General features: G+C 37.8%; 1 protein-coding gene across 1 annotated transcript in view; it reads right to left on the bottom strand.

The window, feature by feature from the left end:
• PCCA (propionyl-CoA carboxylase subunit alpha) overlaps positions 1 to 18,234 on the bottom strand; it is a 271,152-nt gene that overhangs the window by 96,082 nt on the left and 156,836 nt on the right. The window contains exon 19 of the mRNA XM_062514894.1: positions 9,134 to 9,236. Within this exon, the coding sequence (XP_062370878.1) occupies positions 9,134 to 9,236 (103 nt within the window). The remainder of the gene's footprint in view (positions 1 to 9,133; positions 9,237 to 18,234) is intronic.

The following is an 18,234-nucleotide window of genomic DNA, read 5'->3' as shown; positions in this document are numbered from 1 at the left end:
CAGCTCTTGGACAGACAAGGGCAATTTGGTTCTCACCCAACAGCTGGACTGACCAACCTGTGAGTGAATACATAGCAGACTGCTTTCCAGTTCTGCTTTCTGGCAGGACAAATGGGGAATGTGAAGCCTCTGTGGACACAAGATTGAAAAAAAGGAGGGTGACATGGTGAGAGGCAAATGGAGGAAATGACTGGGTGAGGCACAGGGCAGGAAGAGATATTACAGTACGTGGTTCCCAGCAAACACAAAAGTGTGCTGGATGTACTGATGTGTACCTGTAACAGGGAACCAACCAAGAGACAGCCCAGCTAGATCCACTAATGGGAGGCTGTTTGCAGCCCACTCCATCTCTTATCAATGTGTCCTAGGTGCTACCCCCTGAGGCAGCAGCACTGGACTGCCTTTCCTTTCAAAGGGAAGGTAAGAGGTGAATAGCAATGTCTAGTGGCAAAACCAGCACAACTACACTTCTGGAAGGCAGAGAAGTAAAGCTGGCACCACCAGCCTGTTCCTGCAAACTCCACTTAGTCTAAATGACATCATGACCACAAAGCAGCCAATGGGGATAGACACGTGCAGAGCATCTGTCATCTTGCCTTCCTTCCACTCATTTCCCTTAAAGATCAGCCACAGCTGTATCCAAGTATCACACTCTGATTGTTTAACACTGATCAGACACTTCCCACTACAGTTTTAATTATATTCTTTATTGTAGAAATGTCACAACACACTGTCACACAGAGATGCACATGCCAGCTCTTAACAAGTTATTCCAACTAAGATCAGTACAGCAGCATTAATGCAGCACTGCCCAAACTAGGTTAGTCAGCACACACTCTTTTGTGCTGCACTAAACTGTGCCATGTAAACATATCCTAAGCGGGGAACAGAGCACCACACCGCCTGGGTGACGTTATACTGTGTACAAATAACAAATACGACTGCCATCCATTGATGGGCCTGATCATTTATACTCTAATCTTAATTTTCATCTTCCCATAAACCAGGTTCCATGGTTTTATTAGAATATCCTGCTTGCATTCAAATCTTTGGTGCAACAAGCTTAATAGCCAGCCATACAGCTGTCCCACTAGCCTTGTATAGCAAGATCTATTCCACAGATCTCTGACTGCCACCAATAGCCAACATGGATACCGAATGAACTCTCACGAACAAAGCTATGTTTTCTTAATAATAACAGTTGTATAAACATAAGGTCTTCTCAGTTAAAGGGAAACCAACATCAAAAAGCAGTAAAACACGGAACCCTAAACCCTTCTTTCTTTGAAGAAACACGTTTGAAGCGAGGTGTTTCTAGTTATGGGTGAATGAAATGAGAACTGAGCTGCAACAAACGGACATCCAGTCTGTATGAAAGACTAATTAGATCCATCTGAGAAGCTGTGTCTAAAACTGCTTCACATATTTCAAAGGAAAGCTCTTCTAGTCTATCTTTTGACAAGACTACATCAAAACATTTAGTCACAGCTGACACACATCTATCCACGATAGGAGCACTATTTTTCATAAGCCATAAAAGCTACATTTAAGTAATTTTAATAGTCTGGTTTACTTAAAAATTAAAGGCGGAGGGAAAAAAAGCAAAGATATTTAGAGCTAAGAAAGGAACTCAAAACAATAATGACCTTTTAGTCCCTTCTTAGGCCAAAGCATCAACAGATCCCAATAAAGAATCTTATACTGAATATTATATGCACTAAAATTTGCTCAGAGAACAGAATTAAAGATGAAGCAGCATCCAGGAGCTGCAGAGTTAACTATGGCTTTTGTGGTAGTAAGCCAGGCTCTCAACACTATATTAGCATTCTTTTAAATGCAACTATTACTTCTGCTGAACCAGCAGGAGGAGCTCACAACATTTTTTAATCTATTCATTCTACAAATTTGGGAAGAGGGGTTGAGATGTTGGAGGTGTTTCTGGGTGCAGGAAGGAGTTGGTTGGGCATTTTCTTTCCAGTTTTGTTGGATGAGAATTCCATGGAAAGAAAAGCATCCAAGTAATGTTCATGTTTCTAAAGCACTGCTTTTAGAAATTAGAAAATCATTATATGAATACTGTGGGGTGCAGGATGTCAAGTGCACATGGCACACAAATGAAGTGAAGCAACACCCACGCCTCAAGGTGTTTTCAGTCTTGCACCAAAAGACCACAGGAAGACTGAAGGGTGACAGGACACATTCAAAGCTTTATGCCAGAAATGTGACATTCTGAAGAAGGAAAATGGTACGTTATTGCTCTGTATTGTTACAGAGGTTTAATTTATATTTCAGTTTACTGTTCACTGGAATTCCTTGAACCATTGTATCATTACCCATGGCAGAATATAGTCTCTATTTTCATACCACAGGAATTCATGCTATGAAGCCACCTATGTGGGTAAAACTCTTCATTAGGTAATTTAGAATTAATCATTGTAAAAACTGAATTCTTCCTTTGCCTACTAAGGAATATATTTAAAAGCAGTGAAGGCTGATTCTAACACAAGGAAAATATACATCCAAATTGACCATGCCTGCTTTTAAAATATTATGCATTTTAGCATTTCAGACCTTTCATTGCATTTTATTTTTAGAAATGTCTTGTAGGCTACATACCTGTGCCAGACCATGTTACTGTGAGTTTTGTAGCAGAGCTACGTATTTCCAAAAAAGACTATAACCAAGCTGTTACACTACCCTGACACAAAGGGTAGAGCATATTTAAAGCCACACAGCTAATACATTACTCAAGAAATTTTTAATTCCCAACCTTGTAGACATTTTTTCTATGTGCTTATGGAGTGTTGTGTGAACAAACTAATCTAAGCCATACAAACCTAGGCCAACAATCTCTCTTTAAAAAGCAAATATGTACCATCACACAGTGCTAAACTGGCATGGTATTTTAAAAAACTATACAATCCAGAAACACTCTGCTTCTCCTCTGGCTTAGAACAAAAGCACACCTAAGTACATACAAATATTATATGAGTATACTCAATATTTACCTCTATTTCATGTAAGGGATCCCACCACTTAAGTGTTCTGAGACGTTCAATGAGGCAGAGTGGAAATGCATACCAGAAACACTGAGTTCACAACAAGATACGGAGGCCAAGGCCACTTTCATTAAAAAACCACAGTGTCAGCAGTCACAGAAACATAGCAATTAAAGCAGTTGCCACCGAGTCAAAACTCAGGGATCAGTGCTCTCCTCAGATTGAGAGATTCAAGTGCAGAGTGCTTGCCTCCTAGGAGCACCTGTCCCCACCCCATCAGGATAGGATGGGAGAACCTCTACCCTTACAGTAAATCTGCCACTAAAGAAAAAGGAATGCAGGATCTGTAAAGCCAGAGCCCATTAACAAGCAGAAGCACAACTACTATAGCCAGTGCTTTGCAAGGGTAGAAATTAGGGAATTTGCTCTCACCACTGCACTGGATTATGCATACTGCAATAAAGTGATGTTGTACACAATACACAGGCCTTACAAACAGAAAATGCTCTGGATCTGAACCTGAACTTAGAGATTGAAAGTAGGTACACAACCTTTACAACAATAGTTTCTATACATATGCAACCCATACAACTCTGTAAAACAGTTTTGTTTGCACAACTGCACATGTACTGCAATGAAGAGCTTGTGTGCTATGCTGCAAGTAAAATGAAAACCATGTGGAAAAAAGGCAGGGAAAGTTTTCTGCTTACAGCTGTAAGGATTATCTAACAGATCCCACCCTACCCACTAGTACCTTTGCACATGCACTTCCCTTTCATACAAACTAATATTGGACATGGGAACAACAATATATTTTATTACAAATATGTAACACGTAAGAATATATACTTAGAACTTGTCTAAGCAGAAAGTCTTCATCTACCACTTCTAGGGATACATGGTAATTTGTATTACAACTGGCTGCCCCTCTTATTGCTTTAATTCCTACAGGTATTTGCCTTTCATGTCTATTAATACAGCACTCATATTTCTTTCATATGATCAGTTAGTTATATGTGCCTTAAGCATACCAGAAATGTAAAATACTAGTAATAATAATTCTGGTATTTTACTGATTCTCTTAACAAGGTTATTAATTTCATAGTGATAGATGGACAATGTTATTCTTCTATACAGACTACTGGAAAGACAGAACTTAATATGCACTGAATTACTATCCCACTTCATTCACATTTGTGTCTAAACAGGAGAGGAAGTAAATGTGAACTAAGCTTGCTTACAGCAACTTTCTGTATCATTGCACTGATTTTCCATTATACTATTCCTTGTTCCACTTGATGGTTTGCATACTTCTGTTTGATTTTTGGGTGGTATTTTTTCCTCCCTCCAAAAGAGAATTTACAACACAATGAAAATATTTCCTGAAGTAGTTTTTAAATCAATTTACTAATCAGTCATGAAATTTGCAGCAAATGAATACAACAAAGTTCTCCAAATTAAATGTTTATTATATTTGTGTTTGAAGTCAAAGCTTACCCATAATTAAACATGAATTCACTAACTACAGTAAAGCATTCACATAAATATGGACCTACTTGATATTGATCATATGGGATGTATTCAAATAATGATAACAGCAATGCTTTTGATTTTATTTTTATACTGGCATTTCGTACTATACAATAGGGTTTTTTTTGGAAATGTTCAGAGGTGCACAGGCTGATTTTCCACCCACACAAGTATCTAAGAAATTCTTTACTTCTCAAGAAAAAGACAGGGGAAAAACACTGGGTTTTTTCCTAAAAATTATTTAAAACATTCATTTCTGACTGGACTGAATAAGCTTCAAAATTTTTTTCTAAAGATTTCATATCTGTATTACATTTATCTGTTCTTAACTTTGGATTTGGGAAGTGATCCAGTATTTTGTGAAAATGGTAGCCCATTCTAGTAACAACCTGAATTAAGGAATTTAGCTTTCTCCATTCCTCTTATTCAGCATTTGACCTATACAGGTCCCTCTGGAAATATATCGAATTTCCATTTCCCCAAAGTAACTTCTGAACTATGACACCTTATGCTTAAAAAAAATTAAAAATAAACAACTTCAATGATAAGAAGCTACTTAATAACTGAAAACATCTGGAAATTCTTTGACAACTAAACTGATGAGAAGAGATGAGGCTAAGCGGTCTGCGAAGGCATGCATTTACTACACAGATGAAGAATCCTAACAAAGGACTGTTTTCAAACATGACAAAGGAGAATAACAACTACTCGCAGAGAAACCATGCAAATCAACAATAAGGAATTCTCAAGACAGAGTATTCCTACACTTTAGCAAATAATCAGAAAACAGGTAATGGCAGAAAGATTTTCAAGAATTAAAGTTTATTGTATAGAATACAGTTACAAATTCCTCCATTGAACTAAAATTAGGTTGGAAGGAGGGTTAAATGACCTTTAAGGTCCCTTCCAACTCAAACCATTCTATGAATAAACAATGGAACTAGACCATCCTTGTCGGCTGACATCTGGTTTTGGAGGGTCATATTCACAAGCTGCAGGGAAACCACACACCTAACCAGGTTTCCTCAATATATGTAGGTTCCCATTTGTCTCTCCCACCCTTCAGTACCCTGCAGAACAGTCAAGTTTTGTAAAGGAAGAACAGATTCCAAACTTCAACAGCAAAACTCAATTGATAAAACCATAAAATAAACACATTTGATAGCCAGACTAGCAATTGAAATTGGCAAGATGGGAAAGATTCCTTTTTGTAATTGGAGTAAACAAAAGATTCCAGAGTCTGGTGGTCGGATGCTTGTTGCTGTTTTACATTAGTCTCATGTAAAGGAAGATATTCTTCCTTCAAATTCTATTTTAAACAGTAATCTTGATTGTAAGATCTTTAATTCAACTGACAAGAGAAAAAATTTTAAGCACATGAAGAACACTAATCAAAGCTAAGAATCTGACCATCTGTCCTCTAAAAAAAACTAAGTGGTATATATGAGAAGCAGTTAGTTTAAAGATTGTTCTACCAATTAATATATAGAACAAAGAAAAAAAAGAATCAATGACATCTACATCAATTTAATTGGCAAATTCTTTGTACACAAGCAAGCAGGTCCCACCAAAGCTGCTAAATTTTAATTCTCAAGTCAGGTCAATGGAATCTTTTAATTGCAAAAGCGTTTGCTACGTTGATAGGGTATCATCAGAAACAACTGTCTGGTACTGAAAATTCTAGTACTATAATTTTATATAAACTTAAGAACTAGTGTATATGTTGCTGGCTTCAGAATAAAAACCAGGTTACTTCTATTTTCAAACCAGGATTCATAGAAGTTTTTAACCTTTACTAGAATTATAAAAAATAATATTTTTGTTTGCAGTGCTTCAGGCAAAGAACACCGCGCTAACACTTGACCACTTATCCTTTAAATCCTGCAGTTTTGGGAAGCAAGGCTGCTAAAGTGGCCTAAAGCCAGCCCCCATCAAGGACCTCTGGTACAAACAAAATAGTTAAAAACAGATGGTTTCAAAACTCAAAATTCTGAAAAATAAAGAGCAGCGAAAAGCAGTTAACACTGCACAACTCATTAAGAATTTCATGATAAACGAAAAAAACCACAGATGACCCATAGCCCAAAATGCTGACGAATGATCTGCTCGGAGCAGCAGGATCCATGGAGAGCCTGCTGCTCACACTCCCTGCACGGAGCACAAAGCACTGCACACTGTGAGGTGGGGAGCATTTGGCTGGTGAGTGTAGCAGAGTTACAGGGAAAAAAAGAAAGGAGTCACTGCTGGAAGAGTCCCTGTGGTAGACAAAGTAAATCAGGATGCAAATGCTGCTGTGCTATGCACAGTTTGCAGCGAGAGTAAACTTCTGAAGGGGAATGTGAAGGTGGCCCTCCCACTGGGCTATCTAACTGCACCACAGATTCAGCTATCTTTGTCACAAGCCACGAGGGGACAGAACCCACAAAGGCAGGAGCCTGTGTCACACCAACTTAATAGCAAAAAGTAAATGCAGAAGTTCAAAAAGTGAGGCTTGTGTTTCTGACACAAAGTTAATAAAGCATGCTTTGAATTTCCCCTTCTTCCTGATGGTATGTTATACCGCCTGATCAGAAACAAGATTTCTCATTCCTAGTCTTGATTCTCTTCTTTGAAGTTTTAAGGCAGTTGGTTTTCCATTGTAAAGTTTTGAATAACAATTCAGATTTTTGATGGTGCTGTATTTACTATATACTCTTGTTTGCAGCACAAACACAGGAGAATACCAGGAAAAAGAAAATTATTGATGAAGACTAACATGTCTGCTATTTATCTAGTAACAATAAAATAAGTTTAAACTACCCTGCTATTAAAAAAGAGTTAGCTGCTTTTTACACACCCAAGCTCAGGTGCAATTTTTAACATGCTGTATCTTTATAGGTATATGGTTTAAGTGAAACAGACTTCTGAAATCCACCTGATGCGATTTATTTTAACAGGTATTTTCTTGACGCATATAAACAAGGAATTGTATCTCCCCAAGTATACAGGCATGGTTAGGGTAGAAATAAAATGCAAAAGCAATTGTCACAAATCCCTCTTGCCCAGGCTTTAAGGCACACAGCCAGTGCTTAGACACCCCTTCTCTGACACTGAGGGATGCTCCTGCTTCCTTACCTAGCAGTAGAAGGTAACAGCAATAACTTACTGCAGGGACACAAGGAACTTTCACATTTGTTATTGTTTGAATAACAAACCAAATGATCAGAAATCAGACTCCACGTAAATTTTGTCAAACTGGTTTGTATTAGCTACAATTCTCATACTGCTGCAAGACCTCACAACTGTTAGCAAGTTCCACGTGAAGTGAGAGACAGGTTTGGACTCAAGCAAATCTCTCAAAAGCGTGTGCGTGTATGCAGACGTATGCTCGTGTAATTGGCTGTGCTAAACAGCTCCCTAGTTTGGAGAAGTCTAACTATGGGAATTAGATTTCTGAGCTCACAGCAGCCAGAATCTATGCAACACTCACAACAACCAGCAGGCTCATCCCCACAGCAGCAGGCATCTCTTGTGCTGCAACAAAAAGGTGGAAAGGCTGAGGGTAATGACTGCTCCTGGGAAGGGCTATCTCTGTCACACAAGCCAGTGCCAGCCCAACTCTAAACTGGGCTGAAAGCAGGCAGAGGTGTTCTGTTGCTTGAATGGGCTGGATCCAAGTTCACAGAATGCCTGTGAGGAGTATTATACAGATTTTTAGAACTGCATGCAGACTTGGCCTTTGCTTCTGAAACAACAACCCAGCAAGCAGAATGTGTCATTGCCATTCTAAGAAAATCTGCCTTATTAAGACCCTTTTGAAACCTGTTGCCTAAGACTCAACAAATACTATACAAGTCAACAGCCTATTAAAAAAAAAAAATCTCATTTTGGTTGCAGAATCACCATTAACAGAGCTAAAAAGTAGTTCTCCCTATAAATTTATCTTCTTAATACTCCAACCAGCTTGTGTCTTGGCTTCATTAGGCTGAACAGCTGAATTACCAAACACAGCATTACTGCTCTTCTACTGTCATGGTCTATCCCTCTGCCTTTCAGGTTGACAGCATTAAGTGCTTAAGTAATTACCTTAGAATATTTGTAGAAAAAAATAGTTTATACAATTCATCCTACGTGACTAAGCACATCCTGAAACACTGGCATTTTACTATGGCCACATACAGTTCTACCACTGAGTACTGAATAATGCCATTCCAGTATGATTGCTTACTCAATTCACTTGGATCTTTGATTTGGTTTTCTAAACACTAGCTTAAGGTAATGCAATTTTTGTCAACATCGTATTTATTTTCTTGCTTTCATATATCTACAACGGAGTATAAGATGCCACTTCTAAACCAGAAACTAAGCAGAATAATTTAGAAACTAATTAATGAACAATTATATACAAAAATATTCCACAGGCATGAGCCCTGAGAAAAACCTCAGTACCCTGGCACCAATTCACTGTCAGAATCTTGTTTGGTAATTCACAGCAATGCCTGCTAAAGACAAACCACATATGCATCCTTGGTCAATGAAAAGATGGAAAATTTTAGCAGGTGTCAAGGATAATATATATATAATGACTCAAGGCACTGAATTTCTTAGAAAAGGAGCAGACTTACAGAAAATGATGAGCCATCCTTTGAAACTGCAACTGGGTAAATTCCATCTCCTAGATGCACAGAGAGCTCCCAGCTACTTCTGTTTGATTTAGCAATAGGAATTCTAAAAAAGAAATAGACAGAAGAAAAAATTTTAACAGAGATTTCATGCTTCTCCCAAGTTCACCAGAAGCTCTTGCCTCATAGGATGGTCATGAAGGATATAAAATTCATTAATCTATAGACACAGTTGGAGAGCATACTTGAAAAAATTATATACTAAATACATTTTTCTGTCAAATAGCATATAAGGAGAAAATACACTCTTTCTTTCTAGATTTGCCTTGACACACTGGGTATGCTGATAAAGTTATAGGAGGCCCTTGAATGCAGCCAGCACTTGCTGCAGAATTAGCTCAAACAGGATGAAAAGCAGATGAGAAAGTGGGTTGGCAGGAGAATAGCAACAGTGATAACTGGAGCAGTCTTTTCAAGGGCAAAATATAATCATTATTTCTTTAATCTCATTCTCAGTAAACCTTAATTAAAAGCCAATTACAGACAAAAGATTCAGCCAAACAAGTAATACAAGTAATTTTATAATTAATATACATTTTTAAGTATCTCATTCACAGCATACTCCAAGCATATGAAAAAATAATGATGTATCATCACAGCCCACATGCAGGATTATTCCAATTCCTGCAGCATTCTATGGCTGCACCATTTATCAAGTAATACAGAAACCTGAATCTTTTCAATTTAAAAAAAGCACACACCTGGCAGCAAAGGAATAACAACTGAGCCTCCATTCTTCGAAATTCAGAGTGAAACATGCAATTTTCAGCTATTTTATTAAAATGTAAATTCATTTTCAATTTCCTCATTCTAACTTCTCGAGTCTCTTCCACTTTGTTATAACAACTGGTGTCCAAAAGTATGCTACAACTTTTCTAATGAGTGGTCACCATATATTACTATGAGCATGCACCATATGGCCTAAAGGGAAGACAGGAAGGTATGATTTAAACTCCATTAAAATAAAAACACATTTTCGTATAGCTTTTCTTCCACATGGATTCTCACACATTTAGATTTTTCTATAAGAAATCTGTAGGGATAAAAATTGTATCACCTTTACATCTCCTTTAAGGATCATTTCTGGTATACCATTAATCTATTGCACATTACAGAGCTTACTAAACCTTTTATTGCAGCCTTCAGAGTCTTAAAACCTGTAAACATGTTATGCCACATGCATCCTCCAGAGGATTCAGGTTATCAGTGAACCACATCTCCCCAAAGAGAGTGTCCAGGTTTCCTGTGGAATCAACAGGGAGAAGCACCTGTGTGGCCTCCAGAGGCCACAGGAGGAGAAATTATCTGCCCAAGCCAAGGATAACACTTGCCAGGATAACTTGCTACGGATTTCAACAATTATTTTAATAACATTAGGTTTTTAGATACCTGGAACTTAAGAAAGTGTAAGTTCAAGTACTCAGTGAGGAAAGGAGCTTCCAAAATTGTGCCTTGCCACGTGCCTGAGAAGGGGAAATGGAAATGCTAAATATATCAGATGCAAATGGATGAGTACTTACCCTCAGTTACTTCTGGATGCAAGCCAAGTAAGGCCTACATCAAATTTCACCAAACACCTTAGCTCATCTCCAGCACTACCCTAAAAGCTCACAGGACAGATATTGAAAATAACCTCTTCCCCTGCCAAGAATGCCAAGTGTCACCTTCCACATTTAATATCGTGATAATTGTCAAAACAATAAATCTGAAAAATTATCTATGATTTACTGGGTGCAATGTCATTGCTCAGCAGCTCATACTGGAATTCCTGTATGTCACCAAACATTTAGACTGGCTGATAGGAAATGCAACAGACACAGGAGTTCCTGAAGAAGAGGAAGAAGAATTTCCTGCACAGGTAGTAGGCAGCAAGCTGAGATATGTTTTCATTGCACTTCCTGGTATCAGAACATCAGTAAGGAGGAATACAGGCAGCACCTGGTTAAGTTCTCCATGACACTCCACTGCAACAACCAACAGGATTCAGTGGTTTATAGCAACTTCATATTTCTTATAGTACACCTAGGATCTCATCACAAAGTCATCTCCACTGGTGCCATGAGATTCCTTACAGCCTTGCTGGCACAGCCCTGCTTCATAGTGTATTTGACTGGAAGTGACCTCATGAATCTGGCTGCTGGCCATCAAAGGAAAGACAGTCTTGTTCTCCAGCAGGGCTTATTTTTGTTCAGCCCTGTCTTGCTGGGCTTTGTCAAGTGTATCTCCAAACAGGATGCATGCCTCTTGAAAGGCATGACTATGATCACTGCTTTGCCTGGGTTTCAAACAGCCACATAATTCCTCTCTCTGCAACACCAGTGGCCCGAGGGCAAGGTCCAGAGCTGCATCTAACACCAAGCAAGTTGTATTTCCCTACTGGAATTGCTAGATCTATTTGCACAGGGACATTTTTCAGCTTCGCTAATCAGCTTTGCCAATGGTTTTGAAAATATAACTGGCTAGGACAGATACTTACATTAGCTCATGACAATCCTACTTTTCTTCATTAGATCAAATTTCCTTCAAAGAAATTATCTTGTAGTAGGCACTACACTGATAGGACTTGCAGTTAGGGAACATTCATATAAATAAGGATTACAAAGTCCAAAAGTAAGGATCAAAGTCTAAGTTTGTTGAGTATGAAAAGGAAGTTGCTTACATCCATAAACTATTTTAGAAATGCAGAAGTTTCTGCCAGGCTAAGATAAGAGATTTGTGGTGGGGTTTTCTGTTGTTTTGTGGTGTTTGAGGGGTTTTTTAGTATCTGAGAAGTCCCAGTGCATGGGAAATTATCTTTGTTCTTGGCCAAGGATGCCTCCTTAGCTGAGAAGACTTTTAAGTCCTCGCAAAGAAAGTACCTGAACTCTGAATATATTTTATACTAGTTCACAGAAACTCTCCAAACTTCTGGCTACTCCCAAAATGTAGAACTTCCAAATTCTACATAATGGGCTGAAATACAACATACTGTATTCACAAAAAAAAAAAAAAAAAAAAAAAAATCCCACAGAAAATAAAAACAGCGTATTTTTGCCATCATAAAAGATACAAAGAAAACATAAGGCACTTCCCGTCCATCCACAGATTCAGAATCCACACAGTATGTCTTTCCTAGGGTCCAACATACCCTCCCTTTTTTCTCCTAGATTTGGCATACGACTTATCATCCAATAAAATTACTTCATTTGCGTATAAAGATCACTGGCTGCAGGAAGAAACACAAGTTTCACAGCAAGAGGAGTGCCAGGTGGATGGGAACCAGGACCATGGAGAACCGTGCACTGCTAATCCTTGCCAGGAGCATTACACAAAAAGGGACATAGAGAGCAAAGGCAGCACCACAGCCACAACAACAGGAGGTGGGTGGAGAAGGGTGTTATAAACTCCTTCCACACAAAAAAGGGCAGTTCTGAACCTCTCCACTCCAAATTACCTTCTAAGGGGAAGCATCACAAGCACAGGAACACTGTGGAAAAATGATGGCCTGGCTTTAAGTGATAAAGGCTTTACTCCAAAGCACCAATTACAAAAACATGTAAGCAATTCAACAAGAAAAACAGTTCTGTTTGCCTGCTTATTTATTTATTTTCAAGCTCCACTTCTGTTTGTTCAACTAGAGATGATGTCTATGTAGAATGTATTACTTCCCTTTTACCCCTCAAATGCCATGTGTGGGACAGGAAGACACTTGAGAATAATGCAGCAATCAAAACTCCTGGTTTCTTTGCAAGTTTTCAGTGAGGGAAGCAGACAACTGCTAAAAATTTCAAGTCAACATACAGTTACTGTGCTCATGGAAAACATTAATTAAACTGTTATCTATTCTAGTCTAAAACAAGTAATGAAAGAAAACAGACACTCACAAAAGCAAATCAAGTAATAACTCTGCCCTGATCAGTTTGATTGTCACCAACCAACCAGATAGAGGGAACTCAATAAAAACTAAAATTTTCTGCAGGTTTTGGCAAAAACTTCCCTCCTCAATTACCACTCATGATGTAAATGAGTCAGGATGTCACCAGCTCCTAAAGGAACAGAAAATTGCATATAGATTTTTTTCCTTCCAATTCAAAATATCTGTTCTAATGCCGAGGGGGAAAGCACTTAGAAATTCTTCTAATCTTCTGATATTTTTGCTGAATAATACTTTATGTAAACAGAGAAATCCTAAACTATCATAACAAATCCTCCCATTTGAAAGATTACAAGTGTTTGAAAACCACATTATATGACACTCCATAAAGCTGTTTTTCAATTGTGCAATTACCTATTCAGCAGTTAAATAAAAGTGAAATATTGACTTAAAACAATGTTAATGGTCAAAGAATCATTAAGAAATCCTTCATCATAACTTTCACAGCAGGTGGCCTGTAAAATGATCAAGAATAATGTGCTGGATTCTGTAGCCACCAAGGTCAGTTTCTGCATACAAATCTTGCAAAGGGAGAAAAAAAGACCTTCAGAAAGTGGGCCATTCATCTGAACCAAGTTCAGAGAATTTCCAGCACTGTGAAAAGATATGTTATGCAAGCACATAGATGTATTCAGTGGGGGTAGACTGAACCAGCTACATGGAGACTACAAAGGAGCCCTCCCATGGCTCATGAATAAGTCGAGGAAATGATCAGAAAAAAATGCAGAGATGTTTAGACAGATGGCCCACTTAAAATGCCTGGGACAGGGCATAAGCAATTTTAATGAAACTTTAGATCTACCATATAAATTGTTTCTTATTTTCCCTGCCCTCCCCCCACCCCTCCAAAAAAAAAAAAAAAATCAAGCAAAGTAAATAGAAATTGAACAACTCAAACAAGAACCTATCTTGTGATGAAAAAAAAACAAAACACCAAACCTAAAAAAAAAACACGAACCACCAAAAAAACTCAAAAATCAAACAAAAAAGGGAAGCAAATCTCTCACTTTTGAGCATTATTGGTTTAGTAAGTTCATATGCAAAGAAATATCCTTCACAGAACCTTCAACTATCAGATGAATATAAAAGCAGGGAATGGATAGATTAAAAGAACTCTAAACAGAAGTGTACTGCCAAACAAAACACAAATCTAAGCTTTAGTATCTGAGTACTTTCAACACTTTCCAACATAAAAGTTCATCATCACACAGAAAAGATAAAAGCAGCACTTTCACAGGATTATTTTAAGAACCAAAAATTATGTGCAAGGAACCTAAGAATCTGGGAATATTTTATTCAGCAATTTGAAGTATTTTCTATATCTATTCACACACACTTTCTACATATATTCAGACTGGTCCATCTGTACATATCACATGCCTTTTTACATGAAAATAGGTTTTCCTTCTTCCTGCTTTATATGTGCATACATATACATGTACGCCTTTCACTGTGAATATGAAAATATACCATCATTAGACTAAATTATAGTTCTTCATATGTCATACAAAATAATAACCTTTACTAGCCAGTGTGCCAGCTGATCACAAGAAGGCTGAAAGAATTACTCAACTGTTATATCAAAAAGGTTTTACATTACATTTTCTTACATATCACACTGAGATCAATAACAAATACACATATTTATAGCCTATATTGTATTTGAATAGTGACCACAGGAAAAAATGAAATTACATGGAAGGTAAACTATAAAATCAAAAGCAATGTTTTAAAAGGATGCTATGGAGTGTACTGTGCTTTGATGCAGAACAGCATACATCTGGATGTTTCCTCTTCCTTTAACAGAAGCTTTTTGAGCAATTTGCATTGACATAAGAGCCTGCAATCCAGTGACCAATGAAAACCTTCAGTGCCTTCAGCAGTGAAACCCAGACAAGGGCTAAAGAATCAGTTAAGCCAGTTCTTATAAATCCAGGGTGAATTTAGCTGCCCAGACCTAAGAGTATGGCTCAAAGCCTTTCATCTTCATTTAACTGAGAAATCATCTTGCAAAAAAACCGAGCTCACCCTGTGACATGTTTCCACTGTGGAGGTCTCTAAACATGCAGGGCTTGGCTCCTGCAAAGAGACACACCCTAACCCCAATGTTTTACAGCCAGCATCCTCAGCAGCCTGGCAGGGGCAAGGAACTAGAGGCTCCTCTGTCAAAGCTGTCTCCACAGTCTTAACAAGAAATTATCCTGCAAACATGCAGGCAAACAACAATTCTAAGCTTCTTGAAAGATCACGCACGGCTCCTTTAGCTTCAAATCTATCGGATAAATGAAGTAGGATTGCTGTTATTGCCCATCTTGATATAACAAAGTCATGTTTGCAAAGAATCAAAGATCCATGCTATCAGTCTCTCAGCCTGTGGGGATTCACATCCACCTCCCATCTCTCAAAAGAAAAAGCCAGGGCCCAGGTAAGCACTGGGGAACTCACCACCTTACCCTGATGATGGTAGGAAGCAATGAGAGATTCATGGAGGCTCAGAGAATTCACGGAGATTCAGGTTTGCAGCCTGACAATGCATTCTTCGGGACAAAAAGTTTTAGCACTTGGCTCTAATGCTGGGAAATTCCTATGCACTTTGCTTTAAAAAACTGGATAAAACACAGTAACCCTGAGACCTGCAAGTAGAGCCCAAGACCTCTCAGTTTCAGAAAATGGTCAGATTGCCCAGTTCTTCAGCAAGCAGCAGCATAACATGAAAATTTCAAATAAATAAATGTAAAACATATCTGAAACTGATTTCCTCTCTATGACATGTTAAGGCCTACTTTAGTATTTGGTTTCTGTTGTAAAAAGCATCACAAACATTAATGCTGGATAAGAGATGCTGCCATTTGTCTCACTGCAAACATTTGTGAAATAAGAAGCAAGGAACACATATCAAGTGATCATAAATACGGAGAAAATACATTTATTTTTAGTATAATTTACAAGTCTGTGCTTCTAATCTGTTTTTTCAATCATCTTATTTACTAAAGGAGGAACCACTTAGAAGCAGGTGTTTTTAAATCAGATCAGTCAACAATATTAACTTGTGCATGCTAACAAATGTTATGGAGAAAAAAAAAATCTAAACATCTGTCATCAAAAAAATGGGGGCCATTTCTCCTCCAATTAAAGTATTCAATTCCACAACTTTGTTGTCTTCCAAATTTTTGTATTTTTAAATTTTTATTGAAAGATAACTTTGGGCAGTTGGCAAAACTAGTAATAATAATTTACTTCATAAAAGGAAAACAGCAAATGCCTTTTCCCATACAAAATTTCCCTTATTTCCTTAAAGAAACTTACTGTGCAGATATTTAAGAACAGTCTTAAAATCATTATCTCACTTTCTTTTTATATGCAAAGAGCTTCAGAACAAACCACTGTGATGCAGTAGGGAGGACTAAAGCTCTTCTCTTGACATCATCCAATAGCAGTTATGAACTTTCATATAACATGATGGTATTGGGATGCAGCTGCCTGTTGGGCAGTCTGTTTCCTAAATCTCCATTCAAAGAAGGGCTGTTCCCAGCAATAATGTGCTATTTTTCACTTTGTATTAAGTTTAGAATACTACAGGTTTGCTGTCCACATAAAAAATAGGCAGAAGGAAATGCTAATCTACTAATGTGAAAATGAGGTGAAGTGATGAAAAATTACCTCTAAGTTTGATAAGGAAATAATTTAATTTTACTCCTACATATAAGACTACTTTCCATACTCTCTTTTTTCGTAGCATCCAGGCAAACTTCATGCTAGGTCTGCTGTACTCATCTCAGTAGTGAAATCTGCCAACTAATCTTGAGCTCAATTGCCACTAATAGCTGTAAACCTGAATCAAAACACATTCAGTGCTTTAATCTGTCATTCCTTCTGTCAGAATTTCAGTTATTCACCCCACTTTGTAACAGAAGTCCTCAAGAGCATGACAACTCAGAAGTAACAGGACAATATACAGGGGCTGTGAGAATATCAGTGTTGTACCTCAGATCAGGAGTAGTTCTCAAAGCAAATCACCCCAACCATCTGCACTTGGATTGTTCTGGATCACACTGCAGAACAGTCTTGGGATGTGCAAACCAAGTCCCTCTCTGACGAAGAAAGGCAGAAACCAGTTTCCAGAACTGCACCTAGCACACTCCAGTCACAAAAAGGCATTCAGTTCACAGGACTGGACTAAATCTAATCAAAATTCAAATACATACAGTGAGAGTACGAGATCCTCATCACGAGCAAGATGGAACACTTGTACACCCTCTAATGACAGCTAGATTAATTCTTGAAGAATCTTTTATTCGTATGAAGATATTTTGATCTTAATGACAATTTCTGCAATTGCATTCCCTCAAAATCCTAAGTTCGGTATTTAGACTAGATATTCAAGGGGGAAAAATAAAGAAAAAATAAAATAGCAAAAAAAACCCCACAAACCACTACCAAACAAACAAAAAACCCTCTGACATTTAAATTCAAGCTCAACCCCTCTTATGTAGTTGACCCAGTAAAAGTTATGTTAAGAAGTGTTTAATACCTATCAGCTCCTGTCAGCTGAAAACAAAGAAAATACTGTAAAGTGCAGCATACCTAAAAAAATTGTTCTGACATTTTGGAGGAGAAAAATGCATATTTTAGAATCAAATTTTAAAATTCCACTTTGAAAAAGTAATGGCCTGAGCTACCTCTATCTTGCTAGATAACATCTTCTTGAACAGATTGCCATTTCCCCAACTACCACTAATTTACAAACTTAATCCAAAAACCCACATTAACTTGTGTCTTTCTTATTCAAAGATAAACACCTGACCCACAGGCACTAACAACAAACTGAAGTACAGCGTTTCCTTAAAGACCAAAGTTTTTAAGACCCAATACAGTGAAGCTTTTCAATACCTGCTGAACTTACTAAAGGACGCACACTATCGGGAATGAGGCAACTATTACACTCGAGGTAAAAGGAAAGACATCAGAATAAAGCCATCTCTGAGGAAATGTGGCAGTGACACAAAGAACACTGGATTTAAGGCCCACAAGGAACACAGTGTGCAAACTAAGGAAAAGTTTTAAATTATACTAGCTAACCAAAATAAAACCCCCAACCTGTCTTAGGCCAAACTGAAAACACCTTTTTAGA

The sequence above is a fragment of the Cinclus cinclus genome, chromosome 2 (assembly GCF_963662255.1).
Source record: "Cinclus cinclus chromosome 2, bCinCin1.1, whole genome shotgun sequence".
Taxonomy (NCBI): Eukaryota; Metazoa; Chordata; class Aves; order Passeriformes; family Cinclidae; genus Cinclus; species Cinclus cinclus.
This window is presented reverse-complemented; position numbering and strand designations above follow the sequence as displayed.